General features: G+C 37.0%; 1 protein-coding gene, 1 long non-coding RNA gene and 1 pseudogene across 6 annotated transcripts in view; 2 read left to right on the forward strand and 1 right to left on the reverse strand.

Moving 5' to 3' along the window:
• Positions 1-1,109: 1,109 nt before the first annotated feature.
• LOC120263252 lies at positions 1,110-8,377 on the forward strand (annotated as a pseudogene).
• Positions 8,378-8,985: 608 nt separating this feature from the next.
• Positions 8,986-20,351, forward strand: part of LOC120263857 — a 27,930-nt gene continuing 16,564 nt past the window's right edge. Inside the window, exons 1-5 of one of the 4 annotated variants that reach the window (XR_005537150.1) lie at positions 8,986-9,370; positions 9,537-9,895; positions 10,557-10,882; positions 11,816-11,919; positions 13,391-13,496. Coding sequence is in view for 2 of the 4 variants with exons in the window: in XM_039271832.1 (XP_039127766.1) it covers positions 9,265-9,370; positions 9,537-9,895; positions 10,557-10,882; positions 13,391-13,562 (963 nt within the window). In the remaining 2 variants the exon portion in view is untranslated. Of the gene's footprint in view, positions 9,371-9,536; positions 9,896-10,556; positions 10,883-11,815; positions 11,920-13,390; positions 13,563-20,351 lie in introns of those variants that run through there. The other 3 variants (XR_005537151.1, XM_039271833.1, XM_039271832.1) reach the window with 3 other exon arrangements.
• Positions 16,374-18,460, reverse strand: LOC120263859. 2 transcript variants are annotated; one of them, XR_005537153.1, is made up of 5 exons: positions 18,324-18,460; positions 17,295-17,384; positions 16,762-16,848; positions 16,546-16,628; positions 16,374-16,460 (listed from the first exon to the last, which is right to left on the reverse strand). It is a non-coding gene; the product is annotated as an uncharacterized LOC120263859 (long non-coding RNA). The 2 variants fall into 2 exon arrangements; XR_005537152.1 differs by having other exon boundaries at positions 16,374-16,628.

Genomic DNA, 20,351 nt, shown 5'->3' on the forward strand with positions numbered 1-20,351 from the left:
AACTATGCAGTTTCTGTTGAATGGGAATCCATATTTATTGGTGGGGAGTCATGTTAACCAGAAGCATAATGTTAATGTTATTAATGTGAAGGATGTGGAAGGGTTCCAGAGAACCAGTAACTCTACATGGCAGGAAGTAATGTGTGAATATCAATGGCCAATAATGATCAGATTGTTGCAGCAGTATGAAGATATCTTCCAGGAGCCCCAAGGACTTCCTCCTCATAGGGAGTTTGACCATAAAATCATTTTGAAACCAGATGCTCAACCTATTAATTGCAGACCTTATAGATATGCATCAATTCAGAAAAATGCTATTGAAACAATGATTGCAGACATGTTGAAGGCAGGAGTGATTAGAACAAGCTCAAGTCCTTTTGCTAGCCCTGTCGTACTGGTCAAGAAAAAGGATAATTCATGGAGGTTATGCATAGATTACAGAGGTCTGAATAAAATGACTGTTAAAGACAAGTTCCTAATTCCCTTGATAGAAGAATTGTTAGAGGAGTTGGGGGGTGCTGCAGTTTTTTCTAAAATTGACTTGAGGTCTGGATATTGGCAAATCAAGATGAGGGAGGAAGACATTGCAAAAACAGCCTTCAAGACACACTCAGGCCACTATGAATTTATTGTTATGCCTTTTGGCCTAACAAATGCCCCCTCCACTTTCCAATCTCTAATGAATACCATTTTCAGGCCAGTTTTGAGAAAATCAGTATTAGTTTTCTTTGATGACATACTGGTATACATCAAAACCAGAGAGGAGCACCTTCATCACTTGCAAGAGGTATTGAATTTAATGAAACAACATCAGCTGTTTGCAAAGGGCAGTAAATGCCAGGTTGGTATGAATAACATTGAGTATTTGGGTCACATAATTTCTGCAAAGGAAGTACGGACAGATCCAAGGAAAATTGTTGCAGTGAAACAGTGGCCAACACCAACCAATGTAAAAGCAGTTAAAGGGATTTCTAGGTCTGACTAGATACTACCGAAGGTTTGTACAAGATTACAGTAAGATTGCAAAACCTCTTAATAGCCTGCTCAAAAAAGGAAACTTCAATTGGACTCAAGATGTACAAGATTCATTTGACAAGCTCAAGCAGAAAATGATCACTGCACCCGTGCTCAAGCTACCTGATTTTTCCAAGACCTTTATTGTAGAAACTAGTGCCTCAGGTGGGGGAATAGGGGCAGTCCTAATGCAAGAAGGGCACCCTATAGCTTTTATTAGCAAGGCTTTATCAAGTAGCAAGCAATTATTGTCAACCTATGAAAAGGAACTGTTAGCAATTCTTTTTGTAGTAAAACAATGGGAACACTACTTGTTAAATGATTTCTTCATCATCAGGACTGATCATATGAGCTTAAAATATTTGATTGAACAAAGACTGACCACCCCTACTCAACAGGCATGGTTAATCAAAATGCAACATTTCAATTTTGAGATTCAATACAAAAGGGGAGCTGAAAATCTGGTGGCAGATGCTCTCTCTAGGTCCGATGGCATGACTGTTGCTGCAATTCTCGGGTACATAATTCCTGATCAACTATTGGTAGCCATTAAATCATCTTGGGAAGAAGATTCAACCTTGAGAAAAATCATCGCAGAGTTGATCAAAGATCCTTCTTCACATCCAAATTACAGTTGGGAAAGGGGGGAGTTGAGGATAAAAGGAAAACTAGTGGTAGGCAATTATGATGCTCTTAAGAATAAGGTCCTGGAACTGTACCATGATTCCGCAATGGGTGGGCATTCGGGAGTAGCCGTTACGGGGAAGAGAATTGCAGGAATCTTATATTGGAAGGGTATTTGGAGCTCAGTAAGAGACTATATAAGGAAGTGCTTGAACTGCCAACAAAATAAGTATGAGAATGTGGCTTCACCTGGTACCCTACAGCCATTGACCCCACCCACCGGAATTTTCACTAATTTAACCATGGATTTCATAGAAGGACTGCCTAAGTCCGAGGGAAAAACAGTTGTGATGGTGGTTGTTGATAGACTCACCAAGTTTGCACATTTTGTTGGATTAGCTCACCCCTACACAGCTAAAGAAGTGGCAGAAGCTTTCCTAAAAAATGTATACAAGTTGCATGGTCTCCCACAAACCATAGTTTCTGACAGGGATCCAGTATTCACAAGCTACTTTTGGCAGGAATTCTTTAAACTCCAAGGGGAATCGCTCCACTTATCCACAACATATCACCCCCAAACAGATGGGCAAAGTGAAGCTGTGAATAGGTCCCTAGAGACTTATTTGAGGTGCATGACAGGCGACCTTCCAAAAGAATGGATGAAATGGTTGAGCCTTACAGAATATTGGTACAATACTTCACACCATTCCACAATAAAGATGACTCCTTATCAAGCTCTCTATGGATTTCCACCACCAATGCACATTCCATATATTCCCAAAGACTCAAAGGTTGAACATGTGGATGTTTTCATGAGAAGCAGAGAAACAACAATTGAAATTCTCAAGCACCACTTAATCAGAGCAACAAATCGAATGAAACAGATTGCTGATGGAAAGAGGACTGAACGCCAGTTCCAGAAGGGTGATTTGGTCCTCCTTAAACTGCAACCACATATTCAGCATTCTATTGCAAGGGGACATAGCAAACTGCATAAAAGGTACTATGGTCCTTTTTTGGTGATGGATAAAATCGGAGCTGTGGCATATCGACTCAAGTTGCCGGAGGCTCTAAAACCCATGACGTATTCCATGTCTCTCTATTGAAGCCAGCTCATTATTCTCAAGAAACTTTATCTTCTCTGCCAACTATCCTGAATTTCCAAGAGAAACAACCAATGACCATACTGAACAGGCGGTTTGTGAAGCATAAAAATCAAGTTATCACACAGTGGCTCATCCAATGGAGTGGCAAGGGAATTGAAGATGCCACCTGGGTGTGGGCCGACGAGGTTCAGACCATGTATCCTCATTTCGCTCCTTGAGGACAAGGAGTTTGCAAGGAAGGGGGATTGATGCGAACTGTTAGAAGGTTAGGGACAAGCATCCGAAGTGGAAGACAGCTGACCAGGGTCTTGGTCTTCTTTATCTACAGTTGATCAATTCTCTTGATATATATAAGGGCCCGTTTGGATTGCGGAATAGGAATGAAAAGGGGGGGGGAAATGAGAAGAAAGGAGGAGTGTGAATGAGAATAGGGGGAAATGGGAGGATAATGATAAAGGTGTTTGGTTGGAGGATTGAGAGTTAGGAATGGAAAAAAGTAGGAGAGATAAATATAGTATAATTACACCTATGCCCTTTTATACAAATGAGATGACATTTTACAAAACAATAGTTTATATTTAATAGTAAATAATTATTATAATTATCATTAAATATTTCTAATATATTTAACTATTTTTAATTTATTGTTATTAAATATTTCATCTAATTAACATAACTTAAAAATAAATTGTTATTTTTAAATAATAAATAATTAGCATGATTTATAATTATTAAGTATTTATAATATATTTAATTATTTATTTTAATTAATTAAAATGAAATATTATAAGTAATTAATATAATGTAACAAATATTTGTTTTATTAATTAATAAATAAATAACGTGTTTTATTGTTATTTAATATTTTTAATATGTTATTTATTTTTTAATTATAATTAACTATTTCAACTAATTAATATAATTTAACAATTATTTATTTATTAAATAAATAAATAACTAATATAAATTTATTATTATATAGGAGGGGTATAAAAGTCATTTCATTACCAAGGAGTCCAAATCCCCCCAATTTGGGAGGATTGAAAATGCCCCACATGTATGCTTCTCATTCCCATGCCAACCCGCTATTCACTCCTTTTCTTGTTGCCAAACATGGGTTTAAATATCATGAGTGCATGCCATTCTCACTCCCAAGGCATGAATTCATGAATCAAACACCCCCTAAATGTTTTGTACCCTATGTGGAGACTTATGCTATGACTAAGTGAGAAGTTCAGTAACCATATTGATATCTTTTTCCAGGTTTCTTTGTCTTCTTCTTTCCTTTTTCAAGGGAACAAGCTAGGGTTCCAGCAATCGGCAGAACGCTTCCACCAGAGACGCTCTTCATCCTCCCTCAGCCCCCACCTTCAAGCTCGCCCCCGATCTCTCCTTTCATCGACCCCTCTGATAAGGCTCTAATCCAAGGCCTCATCTCTTTGAGCTTCTACGACCGTGAGCTCGATCGATTTGCTTCGAAATCCCGTGATCTCAGCTCCGCCTACTCCTCCGGGAACGATGATGCTTCGCTGAAGGAAAATGCCGGTGCTGGGAGTGTTTACCGGAGGGCTATCGCGAATGGAATTGTTGAGATTTTATCGGTTTATAGGTCTGCGGTTTTGCAGGTGGAGCAGAGCTTGCTTGCTGATCCGATGCCCATTTTGGCTACTGTCACCAAAGGTCTTAACAAGGTTGTCCTCTTTTGCTGCTTAATTGCATAAATTTTGCATCTTGTTTGGAAAAGATTGATTTTTTGCTTATTGGGATGTTAATGCTCTTAGTTTGAAGTGCTTTTGCCTCCCCTCTACGAGCTCATTGTGGAAATAGAGCGTGAAAACGTTAGAGGTGGACAACTTCTCAATCTTTTGCATAAGAGATGCCATTGTGGTGTCCCGGAATTGCAAGCATGTATCCAGAGGTAATTGGAGATTTATATGAGTGCAGTTCTAAAACATTAGCATTAAAAGCTTAATTTTTATTTTTTGATTGGCATTTGCTAATGAGTAGGCTTCTATGGCATGGACACCAAGTCATGTACAACCAACTTGCTTCTTGGATGGTTTACGGAATTCTTCAAGATCAACATGGAGAATTTTTCATTAGAAGGTATTATGTTTCTGAATTTGTAAATTTGTTGGAAATGGGACAATTTGCAATTGAAATCTTCAATAATCGGCATGTGTTATTGGAGATGCCAGATAATAAGTTCAAGTAACTGGTTATCCTAATTTTTCCTTGCATTCTGCATCTTATTCTTCGAGGAATGGGTGGCCTTGGTCATATATTTTATCGAATATAGATGTATTGGTTAAAATCTTATTTTTGACTTTTGTCAAATGTGTGGCATAACCTTCTCATCAAGCTGACCATTTATAATCCCAGAGGCAAGATAGATATGTAGAAAATGAATCATCTCAACCTGATTCGGATCACAAGCTGAAGCAGAAGTCATTTGAAGATGCATCTCTGACTGACTGACACTCAGGATTCCATATTTTTCTGGTATACTGTAGTATTTTGCTTTGTGGATAGGAAAATCATACTTGTCTTGCTAATATATAGAATTTCAAGTGATTAAATTAAACCATTGGATTTCATTACTAACATTGATGCTGTTGCATTTTTTTATTTTATTTCTTCCATTATTGTTTAGACCTAATTCGCTAAGCTAATCATCTTTATGGTGATATGCAGGATATGTTACCAGAGTATATACGTATGCCTGTTTCCGAGTCGATTCTTTTTTCCGGCAAGGCAGTAAGGGTTCTCCGGGATCCAAGTTCTAGTCTCAAACTACAACCAACAGCTGTGCACCACCCAGTTTTGAGAGGATATTCTAAGCTGCAAGGTTCTTTAGGAGGTGGTGCACCCCAAAAGGAGCTCTTTAAGGGTATTGATTTGTTTGAAGAACTACTTCCCCAATCTGAGTCTGATAAGATTTATGCAATGCTTCGACAGCTAAAGGTTTATTGGATTTGTATTTTTTCTGTTTGCATACATGCTCGGTCCTATTGCTGACATAGATATCTATTCTTTCTTTGCTTGCAATTTTTATGAATTCCTTGTCTACAAATATTGTGAATTTTCAGCTGTATTTCTTGTCTTGAAGGAATCACCTGAGTTTAACAAAAGGTTTTTTGAATCTGCTGTTAGTTCTATCCGCATTATTGCAGCAAATCATCTCTGGCAGGTTGTGCTACTGTCATACTTGCAAAATTTTGATATTCTTACTCTTTTATAAATTCTTACTGAGTCATCCTCTTTTTTGTTACAGCTTGTTGTCATACGCGCAGATTTGAATGGCCATTTAAAGGCCCTTAAAGACTATTTCCTATTAGCAAAAGGAGATTTTTTTCAGGAGGGCTTTCTTTTAATTCTCCTCAAACTTTTTATAGTCCTTTAGAACCATTACCATATTACCATTGCCATCATACTGAAATAGTGTGTTTGCATATGATGTGAGATACATTGAAGAGTGTGATTTTACCCTTTATGTGGTGATTAGTATTGGTAGCTTTGAGGTTTCTTTCTTGCCATTGGTGGTATTGTCAGTCTCAAGAGGCATATCTGTGATTCTCCTACCCAAATTCAGCGGTTTGTGGCTGTTTGATTTTCTAGAATATTCTATATGAGGTCCTGCCATGTAACTTATCTCATTCTCCTTGTGTAACTTTCAGTGCTTTCTTGAGGAAAGCCGACAATTGATGCGTCTACCCCTTGCCAATCCACTGCTGAAGCAGATCTCATGGTCCTATTTCAGCTTGTAAGATTCAGATTTCTTTTCATCAAAGCTCATTACATCAATGAAATTGCATCCTCTAATTGGTACATTAGGCTTGGGTAGAGGCCCTGACTACTGGCAAAGCTTTATTTATTAAAACGAGTATGAACTATTGCCATTACTTAATGCAGGCTGTATTAAAGACTATAGGTGATGAAGACAAGTACTTTTCAAGAGTCTCACTTAGGTTGGTGCCTTTTGTCTACTATTTGCCCTCATATTATTGAATTGAACTGAGTTCAAATCATTTAAAATTGTTTGGTAATGATCATCACAGTTAGTAAATCCAGCCACAGCAGATGCCTCTCCAATGGAGATAGTCTGAATTTGGATCTTGTGCATGGTTCCTCTCTTTTGGGAGCTTCTAATGTGCATGCACCATGATTATTATTTTCTCGTTTTTCCGCCGAATGCCCTCATTCGGTATCAGTGTGGGTGCTGGTCAAGTGGGTTTATCAAAGATGAAGCTTAGCACTGATGGTGTTCCCGGTGTTCTATCACAAGGAACTGCCTCATCAGAACTTTCAGTTGATGGTTGGGATGGAATGGCCCTTGAATATTCTGTTGGTTGGCCCTTGCAGCTGTTTTTCACCCAAGAGGTCCTATCCAAGTGAGTTCCATGAATGAAGTTTTTTGTTGATTTCTGAATTGCAAAAAAGTGTGTAACCAAACTCATGAACCTCAGCTCTGAGGTTCACAAACTTCTTTTAATTTAATTGTCGTCTGTGTTCATCTAATATAAGAAAGCAGTGGATTGTTTCAGGTACCACAAAGTTTTTCAGTATTTAATAAGGCTTAAGCGTACACAGATGGAATTGGAGAAATCATGGGCTTCTGTTATGCATCAAGAACATGTTGACTTTGCTAACTATCACAAAGATAAGAAAAGCAGCTCCATATCTCACCTACAAAGGCGGTATAACACGATGTGGCGAGTTAGGGAACATATGATTTTTTGTTGGAGCATATCATACAACAGTTTTTTATACCCTTCTCTTAACATCTTCTGGTGTCAATAATAAACAAACATATTTATTTCAATGCTGACGTGCTCATCTCTATTTGCAGTTATTTGTCAGCTTTGATTTTGCAATCCTTCCTGGATATTGGCTCTATATCAAGAATATTAGACAGCATAATGAAACCTTGCCTGTAGTTTTGCTGGAACATCAAACATTATGAAACTAACCCTAGACATATCTGAACTGGAGCAAATTACCTAGGTAACATCTACAAATTTCTTTCCCTCTGATTAAGCTTTGCTAATGAGATATACCAATAACTGATCGACCTCAAGTCCACCTTTTTGTTTTACTTGTCATTTCATTATTTTCATCTGGTGACCCAGGAATTTGGCAAGAAATCAAATTCTCTGTACACAATTCTCCGGAGTAGCCGGCTCGCAGGAAGTCAGCGAGCACCATTTCTGCAACAATTCCTCATGCGCTTGAATTTTAATTCCTTCTTCGAGGTAAGCTCATATGCTGTGAGAGCTGAGTCCAGTTTTGGAGATATAATTCTAATTTGACTTTTCTCCGACAACAGGCTACGGCAAGAGGCGTGCTGAACGTCGTCCGACCACGTCCTACATTAACTATTGTTCAGCAATAATGTCGAGTGTATAAATGATTCAACCGGCATTATTTAACATGAATACTTCTATATACAGGTTTTCAGTGTACCAGAAAAGTCGATTGCCGAAGAGATCCTTGAGTGTATCTGAGCTTTTCTCCGACAACAGGCTACAGCAAGAGGCGTGCTGAACGTCGTCCGACCACGTCCTACATTAACTATTGTTCAGCAATAATGTCGAGTGTATAAATGATTCAACCGGCATTATTTAACATGAATACTTCTATATACAGGTTTTCAGTGTACCAGAAAAGTCGATTGCCGAAGAGATCCTTGAGTGTATCTGAGCTTTTCTTGACAGTGTGTAGTTGTTTTCAGGATTCAGGGGTGGCGGCGGCAGCAGGGGTGGCGAATTCAGCGGCGGTGGTGGCGGGGAAAGCACTAGCAATGACGCCGGCGGCGATGGGGGCCGGGGCCTCGGAGGCAGCGATGGCGGAGGCGGCGGTGTCAGGGGTGGCGGAGGCAGCGGGGGTGGTGGCGGCGGAGGATTCAGCAGTGACCTCCAGTGGCTTGACTGTATGGATAGTCTTGCCCGAGGGGTCAGAGATCGATGAAATCTCATTCCGGCTGCTGGAAGCGCAATGATCGGTGGCGCTGGCGGCGGAGGCGGCGGCGGTCGTGGGAAGAGCGAATCAATCGCCTCGTGGTGAGGGCAACCATCAATCCCCCATTTAATTATTAAAGACTTCACCCCCTCCTTTTCCACATTCCATTCATCATGCCTCGTCTTCCTTTTGATCATGCCTCGTCTTCCTTTTGATCAAAAGGAAGGCGAGTCATGATGAATGGGATGTGAAGAAGGAGGGGATGAAGTCTTTAATAATTAAATGGGGATTGATGGTTGCCCTCACCACGAGGGCGATTGATTCGTTCTTTCCACGACCGCCGCCAGCCACAGCCAGCGCCAGCGCCACTGATCATTGCGCTTCCAGCAGCCGAATGTTTGAGATTTCGTCGATCTTTGACCCCTCGGGCAAGACTATCCAGAGCAAATTAGTGAAATTACCAAACATAAATAAGCGAAAAAGAATTCACTAATAATTAGAGCACAGATCTCAATGCACTAAAAGTGATGATCCCGAGAATGATCATCAATAGATCATCGAAATGAGAAGCTCATCATCGAGAAGAAGAAAGAATCCTTGTTTCTCTCATGGTATGGCTCCATTGCTCCTCCTCCTTCTCTTCGTCCTTGTGATCCCATCCTTGGCTGGTAAGAGCCCCTCAATTCTCTCTCTAGGGTTTCTCAATCCACTATACTCGTTCTTCGATTCATAAAGTGATCATTTTGTGTTTGATTCTTAATACCATGATTTATAGTTTTGTTTTTCCTTGATTCTTGGCTTTAATTGATCACTGAATGCTTGAGAATTTTTCAGGTAAATCTAGTGGAGTTTGTGTGTCTCCTGGTGGTCGCTTCCCTCCATTTTCATCTGAAGGGAAGGCCCCTGGATTTGTCTCCAGAGGACCAAGAGATCTGGCGCTTTGTAGGGTTTTCAGAAAGAGTACTTGTTGTGATTTAGCTCAGACTTACCCTGCTTTGTTGGCTATTAGAAGGTTGGCTTCTGCTGGAGAAGCCAGTCAAGAGTGTTTCAGTTTGTGGGAATTGTTGGAGTGCTCTATATGCCATCCTCTTGTTGGTGTTCAGCCTGGGCCTCCTCTAATTTGTGAATCTTTTTGTGATGGGATTTTTCAGGCTTGTGCCAATGCTTACTTCTCCATTGATGAAAAGACACAGGTGATTATTAATCTCAGTTTGCTGTGGATTTGATCATTGTATTTGTTTTGTGTTAGATTTCGATTCAAAAATTAACAGGGTTTGTTAGGGTTTTGCCTGCTTTTTGAACTGTTTAGACCGCTTTGTTCCTTCTGATTACTGGCTAAAATTGGTTGTTTGTCTTCATCAAGTGGATGTTGACTAAACTGATAACTCTAGACAATATAAGAGCTCATCAGGACAAAGGATGTTGTTTTAGCCATTTGTCTTCATCAAGTGGATGTTGATTAAACTGTTAACTCTAGACAATTTAAGAGATCATCAGGACAAAGGATATTGCTTGAGATACTTTGCGGCTTCATATGTCTGAACATGATGTTTCAGTTGATCTTTCTGCTCATGTATGGTACACTAAGTTTTCTAGACAATCTCTTATCGTCTATAGAAAGATAACTACTTTAATTGATTTTGTATTCAGATATAGTGATAATAAAGTTAGTATGTAATGAATCTGAATCAATTAATTACGTGTGTATATATATATATATATATATCAATGGCATGAAAGCTTTTGTTCAAGATGTCATGCTTGTGATTGTGATTTGTAAATGTGCATGACGGCTCATTAGTGGACTGTTATTTGTCGTCAAGCAAAGAACTGAGTCTGGTTTATTCTTATCAGGTATTGTTTCCATGTGGACCTAGTGATGTCGTTTGTGGCAGGGCAAGCGAATGGGTCTCAAATGGTACGGAACTCTGCCACTTAGCGGGTTTTGCGGTGCAACCGGCTAATTTTATCTCCCGGAGTGACAGTGTGCCCTTCTGTTACGGAGAGAAATCAAGCATTGAATCAGTTGCTGGTTCATGGAGCACTCCTCGATCTAGGTCCCTTTTTAAGGGTGGGAACTCTATGGTGCTTGAAGATTTTCGGCAATGGTTGGGCAATACTGAAAAGGTTTCATGGGCAATTGGAGGGATGGTTCTCACTGCAGGACTTCTCTTTGTAAGGTTAGTCCTCTGACATATACATGGCTTATAATAGCAAGACATGTTACTTTTGGTTTGTGGCAGTTAATGTATGATATCGTGATATGCAATAAAAAAGATTTGGTTTCGATATATCACATACTCTGCAATAAACCTAGAAGCTCGAAGCATAAAATGTATCACACTCACGCAGTATGGTAGGATACCAGATGGCAACTTAGACATTCCTAATGTATCCACTAGGTGTTTGGCTATTTATAGGTGGTTAAGTGGTTTGAAGTTGGCGTTCTCCAAGCGCTAAGACTTTTTATTGCCAAAGGCGAGAGGCGCCACAAAAGGTGCACGCCCGAACGAAATAAAGCGCTAGTTAATAAATAACTTATATATATATATATATATATATGTAATTTTTGGAATAATTAAGTCAAGCAAAGCAAAACATAAAGTCAAACAAATCATGGCATAAAGTTAAGCAAAACACTTCCTAGAAGTCTAGAACTACTAAAGTTTTTAAAATGAAAACTTTACCTTCATTAGTCATCTAATTCTACAATATCATCATCCTCATCATCTAAACTAGCTTCAACTTCATCACTAGATTTAGAGTGCAACTTTTGATGCTTCTTCAATTTTCTCTAATTAATTAGTTAATCCCTTAATTTACTCATTATTCTTTTAAAAAATAGCAGTTGTACATTTAAATCACTTAGTTTTTCTCTCCTAAATTTATTTCATTCCTTATTAGTAAGCACATCTTTTAAAATCTTCTAGTTTTTCTCCCTAAATTTATTTCCCTACTTATTAGTAGTTGTGCCTTTGTAAAATCGCCTAGTTTTTCTCCCCTAATTTTTTGTTCCTTATTAGTAAGTGTTTTTTTAGATCCCAATTAACATTGATTGAAAGCATTAAATATAGGTTGATAGGGAAAAAAAAAGGCTTTTATGCTTGGCGCAGGGCAAAAAGAGTTCGCCGAAGGATGTGTTGAGGCGCCAGGGCCTCGCCTACACCTGAGCGCCTTTCTCGCTTTTAATAACACTGATGTGCAATGAAACCAGCTGGTAGGGATTCAAGGATGAATTCTGTCTTCTGTTTATAATTTCATGGTGATAGTGCAGTTTTTGGTCCAAAAACTATGCATCTTTTATTCTTTTGGTCCCTAAACTTGATAATTTTAAAATAAATAAATAAATGAAGGAGTTTGGTTTGGTCCTTTAACAAAAAAGAAGATCACATGTAGCCTCTTAAGCATGAATACAGTGAGTAGCTGCAACTTTGGTCTCTATTTTTCTTTTTAAAATTAATCCTTGGAATCAAACTAATATTTTTGTTTTTTCATATAAAGGGCCTATGCGCTTTAGACCTATTTTCATTTCACAGAATTTCTACAATAACTTTTTACTCTTGTTCGATGTCCCTCTATATAGGAATTAGGAAGCACCCACAGAGACCCGCCTTAGTGTGCACTGAAAGAAGTAATTTTTAGTGATTGAACATGATTGCAATGAGAAATGTTATTCAACAATGAAATTAGATGCTTGCTGCAATGTAGACATATGACCTTGGCTTGATAATGTTTGCTAGCTATCCTGCTTTATATGTTATCTCATCGATAACTTTGGACTTCTCATAAATATATTTCAACTTTTGATTGGATTTCAAATTGAATGGTGCTTTTGTGTTTACAAACTTAGAAATCAGAGATTGGAATTTTACGATGTAATTGTCGATGATTATGCAGCAAAAAGAAAGAGATGCTTAGTGCATTGTAGACATATGGCATTGGCTTGATAATGTTTGCTAGCTAAACTTGGCTTTTATTTTATTTTTAAAAATAAAAAGGAGAAAGGTAAAAGATAGTTTAATTATTAAAAAAATTAATTATTTTTTTATTTCAGAGATATTAGCAAATAATAGTGAGTTATAAAAATATATAAACAATTTATTAATATATGAATATATGTTATTTTTTATGCAGTATATATATATATATTATATTAAAAGGGCATGAAAGAAAAAACCCATTTTACCAACTATTGGCATTAGTTTTTGTAGGGTGTTTGTGTGTTTACCAAAAATGTAGGTTTTAACCTCAGCTAATGGGTGAGATAGTGAGAGCACATGTCCCTGCAGTGGCTTATCCAATTTGTTATAAAAAAAAACATTTTCAGGAGCTTGCAACCCAAACCCCTCATCAAATAGTTTTTTATTATTTTATTATTTTTATTTATTTATTTATTTTTTTATGAAAGCAACAAACGCTATACATATCAGGAGCTTGCATGCGGGTTGAGAATTAATTATTCAACCTGCAAATTTTTAACCGGGGACGAGATAAGGGGTTTGGGTTGCGAGCCCACACCCACAACTGATAACTCATCATTTTTATTGTTTTCAATGAGTTTTGAATTTGAAACATTTTGATTATCTCACATTCGTTTTGTGCAATAAAAACCAAAGACCCATTGGCACTAGGTTACAAGCAAATGTTATTTTTATGGCGGTGTGTAAATAATTTTCTGTTTTTTCAAGGGGCATGCAAGCAAAAAAAACACGGCGTTTTCTTTTGGGTTATAACCATCCCAAATTCGCGCTCATCGATCACTGCGATCTTTCGCCATTCTCCGGGGCAGCAAGCTTGAAGCAAACCTCTCCGTTCTCCTTCCTCGATCTCCGACGTGTGCATCCTTTTGTTGATATCCAGGTAATGCCCTGATAGTCTCTTGCTCAATGGCCTAACCCTAGACTTTATGGTTCTGGATGTGTTTGGTTCTGCGGGTGCTTTCAATTGCTGGTTGATGAGATCGTAAACCCTAGAAATAGTGATTCTGCATGTGTTTCAATCGTTTCTTGATGAGATTGTAAACCCTAGAAATAATGGATCTTGTTGTGTTTTCAGTCGTTTTTTTAATGAGATTGTAGACCCTAGAAACAGTGGTTGTCAATGTGTTTTTAAATTTGTTCTCAACGAGATCGTAAACTCTGGAATTGGTGGTTTTTATGTGTTTTTTTTTTTCTGTAATCTTGTTCATGTTTTGAGTTCATATCTTCATTTCATTCCTTTGAAGACGTTGATGTTTGTGCATTAGGATAAAAAATGGCAAGCAAGAGCTACTTGAAAACTCGGTTTTCGGATAAGCTGAGGACTCTGATGGGATACATCAAGAGCTTTGTCTTGCAATATGTTAGCAGTTTGTGTAATTATCAGGAGATTAATTTTGAATTTCTTCAAACCATTCTATGTTAATTTTAGTTAGTTTGGGAATGAATTTTGGTTGATCTTGCAGCTAAGGAATCGTCTTCACCCTCTGATCTTCTAAGCAAGTTGTTGGAATATGGGTTTTCTTCATCAGCAGAGACACGGTCGTTTGCTGAAGAGATATTTGCTAAAGTTCCTCACAAACAATCTGGTACGAGTGGCTCCCTTTCAATCTCTGTTGCAATGATGGTTATGGTTGCAATCAGTTTAGAAAAGGTACATTAATCTGTTCAAAGTTACATGTCAAAGGCTCTTAAAATTGCAGAAGTTATTTACTGCTTTGATTACAAACTGTGATAGTTGGGTGCTTTCTTTTTTAAATTGTTAAGTATATCATTAGGTTTATATGTTTTCTACTTGATCCAGGATTACCAAAACCAGGAAAAAGAAGCATCTTTGTTTGAAGCAAAGAATTACAAATTGTTGGACGATGATGATGATGATGATGATGATGAAGGAGCTGGCTCAGTAACTGCCACCTCTGCAACTTCTCAGCCCGAGAAAAAAGAATCCCATAGAAAGCGTTTTAGGATGAAAAATGAAACCCAAGATGATGCAGATGATGGTGTTTTCCTTCATAGCACTTTCCCTTTCATATGGTAAGTTGTCATTCAGTTCTATGTTGTCAGATACTTGATTTTCTTTTGATTTATGCTATACATTAGGTGACTATATCCAAAGATGTTGGGCGGCAAGTTCGAAGCCGTACTTCTGAGGTTGATGATGGCGATGATGACAGTGAGGTATTTTATATTGTTTATTTTTGTGTTAATTATTTTGTTGTGATTGAAAGTGTATTATTATATGATAATGTATCTGGTGGTTCATTTAAGTTATTTATTTAGTTGTTTTTACTTGGAAACTTCTTTTATAAAAGAATGGTCAGAGTTAAGTTGACTGTGTGCCTGCTCATAACATGTAAAACAATGTTTAAAAGTTCAAAAGCACTATAAAAAGCTAAAGTTTCTGCTTATGTGTTTATAAAGCATTGTACATGTAGTATAATCACGAGTGAAGATATTATGTAGATGGCAATTTGCCCTTGCGGGCACTGTCTCGTGAGTATATGTTTTCATCTCTTTTGGATCAAAAGGAAGACGAGGCATGATGAATCGGGATGTGGAGAAGGGAGGGGTGAAAGTCTTTAATAATTAAACGAGGGAAAAGTTGTTCGACCGGTGATCGGAAGGGATCATCCGGTTCCCTGCTGATCCCTGTGGAGCAGGGTGACATGGTTTTCCGTTTTCGGGCTTTCCTGCTCCGCTACTGGAGCATTTTAAGAGTAAATATATCCTATAGAAAAGAAGAAGAATATATAAAAACCTAAAGTGTGAAAAAAAAATCCGGGTTTATTTTCAAAAGTGGTAAAAGATGTGAAAGTAAAGAAATTGGAGGATTTGCTTGTAAAATTAAAATAATAATAATAGTAATAATATGGAAAAGTTGAGCTTTTAAGGGTCTAGCTGAATAAATCTTGAATATTTTGTTTTGGGAGCACTGTACTGTTTTATTTTATTTTACTTTTTTTTTTATGAAAGTGGTTTATCCATCTTTTTAAATAATAATAATAATAATAATAATAATAATAATTTTTGAATATTTGTGAAAAGAGAGGAAAAAAATGACATGGGAATGACTTAATATGAATAAGAAAGAAAATAGTGACTTTAATTAATATGGCCATATTTTTATAATTTTTGTAGGACCTCTTTGAAAAATTTATGAGTATTTCTTTGAAATCTACCGTGAGGTCTTCAAACACTACTCTTCTCTGTGTGCTTCTCCTTCCTCCCTGTCGTCATTGTCGTACCGTTTTCCTCACCACGAGAACATTGAGGTTATGACGCTACAAACGCGTCATGGGAATGAGATCGCCACTATTCATGGTGTCGTCTACTCTTGTTTTTTAGAAGTGTGAAGGTAAAAACAAGGGCAGAACCAGAAGGGCTAACATGGGCTAAAACTCCCCTTGGAGCCGCGAAGACTATCTTACATGCCACATAAAGTTTATTTTTTTTTTCCGATTTTTCTATAGTTAAATTAATATAATATATAATAATTGGGCACTCAAAAACAAGGAACAGACATGTGCTTGAGTTGTGTGTGGGCTTATTTATAAGATTTATGATTATGTCCCATCAGGCCGGGCTCAAATCCTCTTTGATGCATGTCTTAGTTTTTACATTTTTTTTTATTTAAAATATCTTATATATATATGTATATATATATATATATATATATTATTTTTTACAGATCTTGATAAAAATTCAGCTTACCTTCACTAAACCAAATAAAATGTCTGTTGAGAGTGTTCTCTCATGTGCCTCATCCACCATTACGACACTAAGGATGTTAAACAAAAAGTTAGATACATAAAAATGGAAAATACAATTGTGATAACCAAGTGTCTCCTAAATTTGAAATCCACCTGTAACTGGCCAAGTCAGGCTCACCAAGGAATTCACGCAACAACATCCCATCTGTCATATATTTCAGAATAGCCAACCTAACCTGCATGTCCACAACATACAGGAAGCAGAATCAGATGATAATGAATGAACCATATCATAATCAACTAGATGTGAAAAAAGATTATTTGCACAACTGCAGGTGGACAGGAAACCAAGGGGCTAAACAGACACACCTCATGACCTAGTTTCACACCCATCTCCTGTGACACTCGTGCAGCAACACTCATGGCTGCAACACGTCGCGGTTGTGTGCATCCAACCTATAATAAGTTAATAAGGTCAACAACATGCAACTAAAAACTACAAATAATTTTTTTTTTTTTAAAAAATGTAATGGTTAAATAAATAGATGAGTAATTCATAAAAACACAAAATTCCGGAAACTTTTGGAAAACCAAATAACATATAGAGCAATTACAAAAACTTATGAATGAGAGTTCAGGGACTATTTCATTTATGGACCTACGGCCCCTTTTTAGAAGCACATATTACATTCAACACAGGAAAACATAGTATGGGCAGTAAAAGAATATAAGTAAAATGCACAGATTCCCGTCACAAGGTTTTAAGAGACGCAAAACATAGGTTCTGAGACAAGCAGAGACAAGCAAAGACGTACAAAAACTTGCCAATTATTCTTCTAGTCAGTAACGTGGTGGTTCTAAGAAAAATTACAAGTATGATATCAAATCCCTTCATGCAATACCTTCCCACGTTTTGTATACCCAGCTTCATGAAGGTATTGAGGTATTTGAGTAGTCTTTCCAGAGCCAGTCTCTCCAACAATTACAAGGACCTATTACAAAAGAAAAAAAAAATGATTTTAACCCGTCAGAACACAAACGTTGGATATTGCCACCTAGTGGCATGTACCACAGACTAGCTTATCACCATAGACAAACAAGGGCTCATCTTCCTTTACCAAAGTCCAGCATTTGTCCCGTAATGGATACCCCACAACTATCATTTGATATGCCTAACATTATTGTGCACAACTTTTTTTAATCTTATACTAATGATATAGGTCAGTAAAGGTCCATTGGTTTTAAATAATTTACAGCCATAGATTTTTTTCACAGCTTCAGTTTGTTGCAACAAGCATGAATAGGGTTGTATAATGCACATAAAAATTAGAGCATATGGATAATATAACCCACTATTGGTATAACTCAGCACAAGCACAACATCGAAACCGAGAGAGAACACCAAAGTCACTACTGGCTAAGTCTGACTTCATGTACACTACAAAAAATATAGACCAGTAAAAATTGATGTTCGCCATTTCGTTCTTTTATAGAATAGAAGGTGAAAGGCAGTGAAGAGGGTTTTGGAGATTCTTCAAAGAATGCATGGGTTACAAATCTAGATGAAAATCCAGCAATAGTTATGATTGACATCCAAGCCTGTATAACTCAAGTATCAATTGTCTAAGTTTTAGCAATCTAGTAACACAAAAACAAAATAGTGAGTAAGGGCTGCAATCTCTTCCAATCAATGATAACTCCCATTATTGCAATACAGAAATAATGTGAGAGTCCACATGCAGCTAACTGTTTGCTATGGCCTCAGACAAGCAAATAAAATTATCCACTGAATGCTGCTCAAACATGGAATATGCAGGAAAAAAAATTGAAGAATAACATGAAGGCAATATCTAGAAAAATTATGGACAGACAAGAACAGTTACTGGTTCCAAAAGGAAATAGAACCAAACCAGTACAAAAACTATACTGACCTGACGATCATTAACAGCCTGGAGTAGTTCTTCCCGATAAGGATAGATGGGCAAGGTCTTCCTATCATCCTGAGCAAGCACGAGAGAACATCAAAAAGCAACACATTTTTTTGCAATTGAAACCGACATCGTCACGCTCGAACCCCTGGCTCCCTGCACCTCAGGGCAGATCGCCAAAACGGCCACACACCATCCAAGCCGAGGCCCGAGAGGGCATGTAAGGCCTCAAAACCCTGTTCTCAACAAATCACAAAAAGTCTAACAGAGAGCAAAAGGCTAGAAACAAGAATGGAGTTCAACACTAAAAAGAAATAACTAAGTGTCTTTCGCACTATGCTACAAATTTAATCACATAAAAAAACTATGCCCACAACAAACGGGACTTATTACATGCTAAGAAGATTGACGGTGGTCCCAACGATCCCTCGCTAAGCTATCCGTCACCGACCTCTACCCCGATCCGAAAGAAAAAAATAACAAAAAATTTATGAGCTTGATGCATCCCAATAAGCACCCACTAAAAAAATATAGGGATCACTTATCAAAAAAATCATAATTTAATGATTTGCAAAAACCAACCATAAGTTTAATTCACATAACATAGATGTCAAAAATTAAGCATATAGGTCCCCAAACAACTATCGCCCAAAAACCAAATCACAAAAATTCATATATTTACCCTCGTGACCCGAGACAAAAACAAAAAGTCATATTTTTTTACCCTCTGACACCGAGCCAAAATTAACAAAGGCCGATATTCTCGCACCGACGGCAAGCGTTGGGACACTATAGTTTCTAGAACAAAAATACGTGTCGACACCTGCCGCTGTTTAACCCCCAAAGGATGGGGTTGTTGCAAAGTTAGTAGGGGACTAATTTCTATATCAAAGTACCTTGTTCACAAAAACGATGTAACTAACAAAAATTCAAAAACAAGCAAAGTATAAAAAAATTTACAAGAATATGATCCCCATTTTTTTGTCATATCAAAATACACCAATTAATGGAATACAAAACATGAATGATAATAAAAAAATAATAATACTTTTTAATCAAAAAAATTAAATAAATACTGAAATTCAAAAATAAATAAATAATACATAATCTGGACTTTAAACCCAAGAATTATTCACAATTTAAACAAATTTCCAAAAATTAAGAAATTTTTAAATAATTATAATTCAATACAGTATGTAAAATTTCAGAAGATATGAAATTTTAGAAAAAGAAAAAAAATCAGAATTTAAATGAATTATCTTGAAATTCAAAACTTTAAATAAAAATCAAGATTGCAATCGCACATGTAAACACTTCGATTCAAAAAGAAGATCATCAATTTGAAAATATTAAATAAATTAAAAATAATTCCGAAAAATAGTATTAATTATAAAAAAACAACATTTGAATAGTAAAATGTAAAACCTAATTATCACAAAAATAAATAAATTAAATATTGATTTTCACAAATTTATCTAGTTTTAAAAAGGTCTATATACGTATTATAATTTATATGTGGATACTTACCTAAATGTCTCACAACCCAAGACTCCAAATCGATTATCCAAAAATCAAGCACTCGAAGGATGCCCTAACAAACATAAATCATGTGCATAAATGAATGAATAAACACAAAGGTTGGTGAACACATATCAAATTCCTTAAGGTAGTCTATAGGGTGAAAACTAAGGATGAGAATAAGTAAGATCTCACAACCACAATAAAAATTCAAGCACCTACCTTGCATCTTTCGTCACAAAAATTCAACGAGGAACAAAAATATCAAGAGCTCGCCGCCAAGGTCATCACACGCACACAAGAAGAGATAGGGTTTCCTCCGGCTTTTCACTCTCCTTTAATTTTTTTAAACCAAAACAAATATCGCATGAGGATCCTCGCCGCGGGTGTTACTGAACGATAAATCGATCCGGAGGTCGGGATAAGATAAGGGTCTCCTTTTTAAAAATATAAATAAGTAGATAGATTTAACTAAAAAGTAATTTAAAAATTAATTAAGAGGATGGGGTCCAC

Source organism: Dioscorea cayenensis, chromosome 6 (genome assembly GCF_009730915.1).
Source record: "Dioscorea cayenensis subsp. rotundata cultivar TDr96_F1 chromosome 6, TDr96_F1_v2_PseudoChromosome.rev07_lg8_w22 25.fasta, whole genome shotgun sequence".
Lineage (NCBI taxonomy): Eukaryota > Viridiplantae > Streptophyta > Magnoliopsida > Dioscoreales > Dioscoreaceae > Dioscorea > Dioscorea cayenensis.